We start from the raw sequence: 11,077 nt of genomic DNA, 5'->3' as shown, positions 1-11,077 counted from the left end.
CTCAGTTTTGTCTTTGATATGCAATATTAGTCGTTTCTGGAATAGTGGTTTAATTTAAACTTTGTATTTGGTGTTGTATAATTTTTTCTCTAAAGTACTTATCGAGTTGATGCTGAAGAAACATTTTTGGAGATCCTGTAATAACTAGATAATATTGTTGAGGAAATAGGATGTGAGATATAATATTGCCAGCAATCATAAAAATTTGGGGAAGATTCGAGCAGATCTTACAATGCACTAAGTTTTTTATATGTTACAAAGAAATTCCTGTGAAGAGGATGAATTTGTAGGGAAAATTTGTGTTGTTAATAGATCTATGATAAACTTTGTGAAATAAACCCAAGGCTTTGTGGACAGCAGCTTGAGCCACTCTTTGATACATGAGTGGTTGCTCTTCAATGCTGGAAGTGTGGTCATTACAGTCATAAGTCATGTCCGTGATAAATAGCGAGTATTCTTGATGGATTGCTTGCCTTGAGTTATAGGTGATATTAGATTTGTTTGAGTATCAATTTATCTTGATTGATATTTGAGGAGAGAATTACTTTGGAATGGTTTGCTCAGCAAAATCAGGCATGCTATAGATGCTCGTGTACAGTGGTTGAGAGAATGAAGAGTGACACTTGATACATGAGTGTCCTATATCACAATCCCTTTCGTAGAGATCCTGGGTCCACAGCTTGGCTGGTCGGTGCATTGGAACATGTCCCTGATAGAAATCTATTATGCAATTTAGGCCTCATGCAATGACATTGTTGACCTAGTTATGACAGTGGCCAGCATGGGGGTTGCTCAAGATTTGCCATGCTGATAGTTCGAAGTTAAGTTTATCTTCTCAGTTCAAGCTTTGCATTTTCTTGTCAAGAATGATAAGCTTGGTGGCAAGGAATAGCTGTTGTTGTGACAGGGAGTCGCTCAGTCTCTAAGGACAGGAGTAAATCACTTTTTTTGTTGACCCTGCATCTTCTCCTCATAGTATTGCTGTTGCACCTGTACTGTCAATCAGGTGCTGGCAAGTGCTTGCTTCTGGTTATGATTTATAGTAATCCTGCTACATGATGCTAATGCAGAACCCGTGGTGTTATTTGAGCCATAGTTGGTGGTGTAGGCAGTAGTGATATTCATTAAAATCACTACTGTGAATCTTAACCAAGTGCCCAATATCTTTCTAATTAAATATGTTAATCAATTGTGGGAATCAGAAAAGGTAGGTGTATGCTCGCAAAACTAAATTAATTAGGGAATTAGAGGATATGGAGTCACGGTGAGAATCTGGCAATAGGAAAAGAGAGTTCAACAATTTCCATGAGGGGCTTGGAAGGCTAAAGCACTCAAGATAATGGCTATATCAGAAAAATATAATGAGGGGAATAGAAGGGGCATGCAATAAAGCCTAGCTTTTGTCACTATCTTACCATGGAGTTGGTGTTTTCAGTTGTGCATCTATGATGTTGCTATTCACGCTGCTCCTGCTGTGCCTTCTTCAGTTGCTTTATGATCCTTAAATATATATAAAAAATATTTATTGTTTGTATTAATTTTAGGTGAACTAGAAATTGTTACAGTTAAGAGCTCACTTTACATATTGCTTCAACAGCAGGCATATACAAATTCGTTGCCCAGCACTTTGTTGGCTTCAACTGTCCAGAATTCAAGGGAGGATCTTTCATACTCACCCTTTCCTGTGACACAATCAATGCCCACAAAATACAGCAATGTGGCTTCTTCTATCAGTGGTCCTACCATTTCCATGCAAGAGGTGCCCCTCTACTCTTGCTTATTGAACTCACTAAGTTTTTAAAGTTAGGCTGCCCAATATTTGGTTAAACATATTTTAGAACTTGTATTGGGGCTTCTTTGATCATCAGCTACATCTAAGAATTTTGCTTAAAACAAATCTTAATCTAATTACATCGACTTAGCTACAGCTAAACCATCTAGAAAAATTCTGTTTGTGTTTTATGAAGGCTGTCTTTTTTGTCTGAAAGTATAGACATACATCCTTTTTTTCTTCTTATTTCCCTACCTTAATGTTGAATTAAATCAAATGGTGTTTTGCTGGTGCAGCATTTGTCTTTACTGCTCATGGTTGAAAAGTATTAAGCAAATTTCCTCAACTTCCACTTTATTAAAACTAAAAGTATTATTTTGCTTACCAAGGAAACATTTGTTTCTGACTCTTAAGTCTTCTCTCCCAAATGCCTTTTCCTCAGAGACTTATTAATAAATCTGTGTTAAGAAGACAATATATATAGGTTAATAATCTCAGGAAGTGCTAGGGGTGCAATTCTTCTTCTGATCATTATCTTGTTTATGTTTAGGCTTTGGGCGCTGGTAATATTTCTACACCTCAGCCTCCTCCACAGAGCCTGCCTGGTGCCAGCGTTGCCACAGGACCTGCTATTCCGCAACACCTTGCTGTGCACCCGTATTCCCAACCTAATCTTCCTTTGGGACATTTTGCCAACATGATCGGCTATCCATTTTTGCCTCCTCAGAGCTACACATACATGCCCTCGGCTTTCCAGCAGCCGTTTGCTGGTAACAGCACATACCATCAGTCTCTGGCAGCAGTGCTACCACAATATAAAAACAGTGTTTCTGTCAGTAGTTTGCCTCAATCTGGTGCTATTGCCTCTGGATATGCATTTGGGAGTTCAACCAGCATTCCTGGAGGAAACTTTCCTCTGAATGCACCCGCTGCACCTACCGGCACAACTGTTGGCTATGATGATATTATAAGTTCTCAGTACAAGGACAGTAATCATTTGATCTCGCTTCAGCAGGTAATTTCTGTACTGGGCTCTGGAAACATCATGAAAATGAAATAGTGTAGTTATTTATCAAGCACACTGGTTCCCTTATTGCTTTATTCAAGTTAAAAACTGAATTGGTTTCAGAGTTGTGGTAAACGATCTAGAGAGAGATCATTTGCATGCTGTCGTGAGATGCCACTAAATGGTCTCTTACAATGATTTTCATTTATTTTCTTCTCTCTGTCTCCTGAATTTGGCCTTTTGGCCATGTCTTTTGATCAGAATGAGAATTCAGCCATGTGGGTTCATGGGCCTGGTTCACGAACAGTTTCTGCACTTCCGAGCACATATTACAGCTTCCAGGGGCAGAATCAACAGGCTAGCGGGTACCGGCAAGGTCAGCAGCAATCGCAGCATTTTGGTGCTCTTGGGTACCCAAATTTCTATCATTCTCAAACTGGGTTATCAATGGAACATCAGCAGCAAAATCCTAGGGATGCATCCCTTGGTGGATCTCAAGGCCAACAATCAAAGCAGTCTCAACAGATATGGCAAAACAACTACTAATCTCAGTCACCTCCCGGTTTTTCAGGGTCTTGTAGTGAGTGTGAAAGTGGCCATTCATAGGCATTCTGCAGTCTAATAATCTCTCATATGTTTCATTGATTGGTCTGAAGAGACCTTGACTGGCTGCTGCCCTGTGCCACCGAGGTTGTATTCTACACATTTATGTCCTGTTATGTTTAACCTAGGAACACGTGTGCTAATTTGAGTTTAGTGGACAACGCCGATTCTCTCTTTCACTGTTTTTCTTATTCTCTCATTGTACTTGAAAGTTGTTTTTGGTTTGGTTGGAGAGTCCTAGCTAACTTTGTTATCTCTATCCTTACTAACCGATAACCGATTGCCTGTTTTGTGTAACATTTCTTCCTCTGATTCAAGTCCTTATCCTCTTACCATTTACGATTTGCAAACTAGGTATGATCCATAATTCTAATGTTGCCAATCATATTAGCAAGTCTCTAGCTCTTACCCTCTCTCCCTTTCTCTCTCCCTCTCTCAAAAAGAAAAAAAGAAAAAAAAAAAAAAAAGAGAAAAAAAAGGAGACTAAGGGAGTGCATTCTCTTGCATTTTGAATTTTTCTGATATTTTGTGTTTTTATTTTTTGGCCCTTTTACATGAAACCTTGTAGGTATGAAAAATGTTTCTTACAAAATTACAGGACACTACCTTATTTGTGAAAAATTAAGCAATAAAATTTAACAAATGAATTTAATTGTTTAGTGCTTGACATGATAAGTAATAGATGGACTACTACGTAAATTTGAAAGGGACATATAGTAAAAACTGTAGTATTTATAGAAAGGATCTGGAAAATTACTGCCTAGAAGCTGTTATGCAAAACTGTGCCATTTTGCATAATAGTCCAAGTAGGTCTCGAAGCTATATTTAATAAAAATAAAACTCTTACTCATGCCGTTCCACAAGAATCCAAACGTTACAGCAAATAGCCCGAGAAAACACGAGAAACCAAATGTTACATAAAACCTGGGTTACAGATGGATACGCAGGCATGATATCTGAAGGTTTGACACTGCTCCTCCAAAGGCTCCTAGGTTGCTCTTAGGTCTTGTGTTTTTTTTTTTTTTTTTGAATCTGCATATTCAAGGTGAATAGAAGCAACGCTTACCGAGAGAGAGAGAGAATGGGATACCTGTCAATGGTAGGCTCTCCGGCTCTGGCGAGGCATCTTGCAATTGTTTGGCACGAGCTCTTTACCCAAATCCTCTTTTCCCTCTTGTGTTTTCACGGGCTGTTTGCTATGACGTCCGAGTATGATATTGCCGTTTGGTTTCTTCATGCAGCTGTCTTACTGCTGAGGATTTTGAAGAAAAGATACAACCCCAAATGAGGGAATGTAAAGAAGGATTCAAGAAAGATGGAGGTTCTGGAAAGGAGTTTGATGGAGTGGCTAAAAGAGTGTGATGAAGGATTGGCAGCAAAGATTGAAGTTTGATGGAGTGGCTCATTGATTTTGTGTTTATGATGTCAAGGAAAGAAGAATTGGCAGCAAAGATTGGAAAATTCAAGTCTGCTCTCAAATGGGTCACTGAAGATGGGAATTTTAATTTCATGGTGATTAATAAGGTTGTCACTCTACTGGAAATGGCTGACAGAAAAGTGAGTGAGATGAAAAGATCAAAGGAAAGGTCAAATGGAAGAAATCGAGTTAACAAACTCCTGGATCAATTCTTTTATCAACTCTTTGATTAACTCTTTCATCAAGTTCTGGACATTAATTGAAGAAAACTTTTCCAGCCAAAGTAGGGCTCAAGGATGTGAAGATGATGGAAACTAGGAACCTAGTGGCAACTAAGGTATATGAATTGTGGAGTGGGCCGGGCCGGATTCATCGGACGAAGAGAATGATGGCAATGCTCTTGATCTTGAAGATGTTAACAAAGTCTCAGAACTGAAGATACAGAGCTTTTCATCTGTATCTGTGCCTAAAGATGAAAAGTTTGAAGAAAGGAAGGATGTGACAAACTATTGTGCTGAGTTAATGAGCAAACCCCAACAGGGATTTTTGAAAGTAGGAAGTAGTGAAGAGATCAAGAAGGAAGAAAATAAGGAGAGCATAAGGATGTTGAATGAAAGAGGTGTTGGTTGAAATGAGGAAAGTAGTGAAATTCAGAGTGGGAAATCTGCTGAGGATGCTTTGAAATCAAATCCATGTACCAAAATGAATGAAAAGGATGCAAGTGATCTTGATAATGAAGTGAAGGAGAGGATTAACTGCTGTTACTGCTCTTAAGCTACAATGGCCTAAGATTGTTGATGCCTGCTGGTGTTGGGGCAGCTAAACTGTTCATCTTTGAAGGAAGCTTCATGTAATTTCTCTTTGTGTGTTTAGTTTGTTCTTTAGTTTTTGAATTGATATAGATAAATACAGATTTTCACAGTAACTGTAGTCCAAACAAGGACTAACTTTCAATACCTGTTGTTTACCAATGCTTTTGTCTTACTAAGTTTATATGAAATTGCAATGTGAGCACTTGAAAAGAAGTGTGCTTTATAGTACTATTGATAATCTGGTGTTCTAATTGATCGTGGGTGTTTGGGATGGGGGAATAATGCAAGTTTAAGCACTTAGGCAAGGCAAACAAACAGAGCATTAAGATGGGTGTGCTTGTGGAGCTTTTGTCATGGCTCCACAACAGAGAATCCACCACCAAGAAGACAACCCTATATGATAGAACCCACCTCGTGCTATTTGTTTAAAGGAACAAAGAAAAAGAAAGTATTTGTTCTCTGTCACAGCAAATTCTGACCAGCAAACACAATGGAAAAATTGCAAAGTAACCAAAAATATATGAAAAATCCAGAAAACGGTAGAATAGCAACGTCTGAAAAACAAACAAAAAACCAACTAGGGAGCGGCTTAGCTATTTCTTATTTTTATCTAAAATAGATAAGCAAAATACTAAAAAACACTCTGCATCGGATCATGCATCTAAAATGCAAAATATATTTTTGTTGCATTTGTGAACAGTGCATCGTTGCATGTAGCTGTTACTGTTCACTCATCCATCTCATTAATATATTATTTCTCTTTTCAGATCTCTCTTTTCCCAAAATTTTCTCTTACTATTTTTCTTTCCACATCTCTATTTTCCCATAAGTTGGAAAGTAGGATCGTTAAGAAAAATACAATCCTTAGAGCACTCATAATAAAGGAGCTAAATTGTACTTTTATCTAAAACAATATTTAAATGATATAGATAAAAATATAGCTACTCAGATGTAGGAGGCCTTTAAAAATTCATTACCTAAATTAGATAAAATGAATTTTGAGGAGCCACTTTGCATAAAAATTTGGCTACCCAATTGTAAATGCTCTCATAAAAAAAGAAAAAAAAAGAAATAATATTTAAATGATATAGATAAAAAAATAGATAATTGGATGTATGGTATTTTTAAAACTCATTGGCTAAACTAGATAAAATGTGTTTTGATTAGCCATTTTGCATTAAAAATATGCATAAACCAATTTGAATGCTTTAAGGTGGTGGTCCACTGGCCTTCGGGTCATGCTTTGGCTTAATCGGTTTGAGAAAGTGTTTGCACTTTTTCTGTCCGTTTAGGTCCCTCTTATCATTGATTTCCAATGATAGAGTAGCCTTCATATCCTTTCCGACGTAGGTGAACATCTTTCCCAACATAGCGCATCACTTGTTTCGGCTGAGGACAATATATTGTGAATTTTAGTTTTAGTTTTTTAGTTGTTTTTAGTTTTTTTTTTTAAGGCAATCTTCATTGTTTATTTTTGCACAGGAAAAACTCAAATATAGAAATTGATTTGGAATATAAAGACTGCTTGCAAATTAGGGATGGGTATCGGTTTGGTCGGTGTTGGTAGGGGTATTTTTGCCTATCAATTCGTAAAATTTAATTAAGTCGATTAATTAACAGACTTCATACTGATGAGGAATAGTTTCAAGTTTTTTGGTTAATCGATTAGTCGGTTAATAGGTTGTCGGGTAAGTCGGTTACAAGTTTTTATGTTAAGATTTATCAATTTCCTTGTAACTATAGAATCAGTAAAACATATGTTTTATAAATGAAAAGAAAAAGTAAATTCATCGAATATGGACTAAAATGACAACCACAAATCAACTCGACAAATACAATAAGAAAAGTTATCAGATAAAATTCAAAATTCAATTGAAAAATAGGCTAAGTCGGTTGATCGATAAAAAAAAAAAAAAAATCTACCGCCTACCGAACCGATGTTAAAACAATATTTTTTTTTTCGCCTACTGACCGCCGGAAGTCGGTTATCGGTTAGTGACGGTTCGGTGGTAGTCAATAAGCGGTTGGTAAGTTGTAAATGGTTAATCTGTCCACCCCTATTGCAAATTAGTCAGATCATTTCTCTGAAAATTTGCTTTGATGTTTCCTGTACTAGATACTAGGGGTGGTAATTCGTGTAGCGTACTAGGTTCGGATCGAGGTATGAGTATAAGACTATATATGTCGACCATAATTCGATCAATTTAATTAAATAGGTTTTACTTCTAAATCTTAACCTTCTAATTTCGTATCGGGTTCGCGGATCGTGTCAAAAGTTGTCAACCCTATTAGATACCATCAATATAAAAAGCATGCTTAATCAATTACCAAATTAGTATAAAAGAATGGTGCACACCAGTACATAGTAGAATTGATATATAGGTTACACACTTACAACAATAATAATACATAAAAATATCTTCTTCATTTGTCTCACAACGAACATGTTCCAATCGTTTATTATTCTTTGCAACTTGAAGATGTTTCTTCATTATCGTTCTTCTCTTATGTTGAATGAGAGATTATTTTGAGATTCCCTAGTGGGTTCTCATGTAACGGCCTAAGGAAAACCACTAACCTCATCTGTGCTATTACCCAAAAAGACCAGTCATTTTGAGGCAATATTGCAGATGTGACTAACATTTTTCTCCGGCTCACTACATCTCAAATACAAGGAGGACAACGACGACGAGGCGGAGGAGGAGAAGGAGGAGGAAGAGAGTGAACAACGTTGCGTTGAGGAGGAGGTGGGGGTTTGGTAGCCTCTCTTAGTATCCCATAATGCACATCCTGATATGTTGTTGCAGCAAGGTTTCTGGCCTCTATAGCCAGTACAAGCACTAGTGCCACCCAAAGCAAATTTTGACTACTTATTTCCATCTTATTCAAATCTTCAACAATGTTTTTTCTGTATGATTTTCTCATTCTCATGACCCTTTATATGAAAACCAGCTATCCCTATTTAAGGAATGATTTTAATTTCAATGGTGGTCATTTTCTTTTGACTTAATTTGCTGTCAACTAAATACTCGAATGACTTTTTTTTTTTTTTTTTTTTTAAGAATAATTCTATTTTTAAAATGGGAATGCTAGATATTTTCCTGGTCCTAAGGGACCAGTAAGGCTAGTTTCTTTTTTATTTTTTAGAAAATAATATACACGTAGGACTGGAAGAACACATAGCATTTTTATTTTTTAAAAACTTAATTATGGAGGGGACAAAGTTTTCTTCCAAACTGGGTTGGAGGAACTTCCTCCAAGTTAATCTATAAAAATGACACGTGTCTTTTTTTTTTAAATAACATATAAGATGCATATGAATTTTTAATATTATTTAAATTTCGTTGTTGTTTTTAATTAAATATTTTGGATTTTACCATTTTATGTATATCATCTTCTAGAAATGGTAATCAATGATATTTTGTGTAAATTGATTTCCAATAATATGATTCAACTACTGATCATTGTTTTTAAATAATATAGTTGAAGAAATAAATTAGGACAAAAGTATAAGATTATGAGCTAATATAAAGGAATTTGTTTGTTTGTTTGTTTTTTTTTTTTTTTTTGTTGAGGAAAATGCTCATCTCATTGATTATTCAAAAGCTTGCTTAGCAAATACATTACTATGGATGCAAGAGGGATAATTGCTCGTCCACAGTTTCTCCACCCTAATGGAGATTGCAAATTTTGCTAAATTATGGGTAGTTACATTGGCTTGTCTGAAGACATGGTTTACACTCCACCCCGTGAGCTGGTGCAGGTTTCTCCTGGTTCTTCCACAAACATGCAATAGCTTCCCCTCCATACACTCTCACGTCGCAGAGCTTGGACCACCTCCATCGCGTCACCTTCAAGAATGATTTTTCGCACTCCCATCTTCCTACACACCTCCGTTGCATACTAAGCCGCCATGGCCTCTGCAGACGATGGTTCCAGTGTAGCAGGTTTTATAAGTACAAAAGGAAGCCTGCACAGTCCCCTCATGGTCCCGTCATGTTCAGCTCTTTCAAGATGGAGGCATCCCAATTCACTTTCACCACGTTCTCCGGCGGCTTCTCCCACCTCTCTTCCCTATTGGATGGCACATGGTGATTCGTGCCTTTTACCCTACAAGCTGTGGCGCTTTCAAAGTTTGTAATCTGTTCATGCGCTTGTTTTAAAACAGCTGCAGGTGCTAACAAGTTTCCACCATGAACCACGTTATTCCTTCTGAACCAGATCAAACGAGCTACTGTGATGAAGAGTTGGAACGTGGTATCATCAAGCTTCTCCCATTGCCTTTCAAAAACTTCCTTAAAAGTGGTATCATCGCTTGTACATTTTTGCAAAGCTTTCGGACACTCCAGTCATACGTCCTTAGCCGATTGACAGTGCCATAGAATATGCCCCACTGTAGTGACTCAAATAATTAACTAAACTTATGTAGCTTAGTTAGGGGGTTAATTTAGGCTTTGGGTCACTAAGGACACTAGAAGGGTAATTTGGACTTTTGGACCGGATGTACGCTTCTGCTTGTAGTTCGGACATACGCAGGGGGACCACCGTACGTACGCTCTGCAAATAGTACATGGAGGTACGTGGGACCACACAGACGTATGCTACTTTTTGGAATACCCTTTGGATAATACCTGGACGTACGAGGCATCCTTTGGACCACTGTGTAAATAGTACCGGACGTACGCTAGGGTTGGCGGACGTCCGTTGCTTTTTTGGAGAGTTGGTAGCGCCCCTCAGCTATAAATATCCCTCTACTCCCTTCAGTTTTCACACTTCTCTCTCTCCCCCAGGTTTCCAGAAACCTTTGTGAGTGTGTTTTGTGAGGTTTTGTGAGCGTTTGGTGCTAACGGAAGGGAAGTTCTTGAAGTTTCACTTCAAGGAGGTAACGCTCTTAAGTCTAGCTCATTTTTGTGTCGTTATGCTGCTCAAACGTTGTCTTAGTTGTTTTTTGAGTTGATAGTCTAGCTTTACCTAGATTATGCTTTAAATCTTGTTTAGAATAGCATTGTCTTGACTTACAATGATTTCGTTTGCTTGAAGACGTTGCTTTGAGTTAGAAGGCCTTAGGAAGCCCTTTGATAGCCTTAGAATTTGGTTCTGGAGAATAGAAGGACGAGTGGACAAAATGAGGTTCTCCCTGAAAACCTCGAAGCGGACGTATGGTCCGGAGTATCACAAAGGATGTACGGTCCCGTTCCTGGATGTACGGCCCGGAGTGTGACAAGGGACTTTATTTTAACCAGCCGTCTGATAGCTTCTATTTTCTTGTTTTAGAGTTGTTTTGATAGAAATAGGACTAATAGAAGGTTTTCCACAGATTTGGGGAACCGGGATCATTTGGAATACTTGGAGACGTTATACGACTCAGGTGAGTTTTAACTCACACAAAGCTCATTGTTATTTTTCATGCACTGCACGACTATTTTGTGTACCAAAAAAATATGCATATTTGCAACTCTCACGATTTA

The 11,077-nt window shown here is 37.7% G+C and overlaps 1 protein-coding gene across 1 annotated transcript; it reads left to right on the top strand.

Annotated features, from left to right (window-relative positions):
- Window positions 1-1,339: 1,339 nt before the first annotated feature.
- Window positions 1,340-3,677, top strand: LOC132169400 (uncharacterized). The gene is made up of 4 exons (XM_059580437.1): window positions 1,340-1,379; window positions 1,566-1,759; window positions 2,322-2,786; window positions 3,039-3,677. Exons 1-4 carry the CDS (start codon window positions 1,340-1,342, stop codon window positions 3,321-3,323), a joined length of 984 nt encoding a protein of 327 aa, XP_059436420.1. The 3' UTR covers window positions 3,324-3,677.
- The last annotated feature ends 7,400 nt before the right edge of the window (window positions 3,678-11,077 follow it).

Source organism: Corylus avellana, chromosome ca2, assembly GCF_901000735.1.
Source record: "Corylus avellana chromosome ca2, CavTom2PMs-1.0".
In the NCBI taxonomy this organism is placed as follows: domain Eukaryota; kingdom Viridiplantae; phylum Streptophyta; class Magnoliopsida; order Fagales; family Betulaceae; genus Corylus; species Corylus avellana.
The sequence above is the reverse complement of the archived record's forward strand: the minus strand, read 5'-3'. Positions and strand labels throughout refer to the sequence as shown.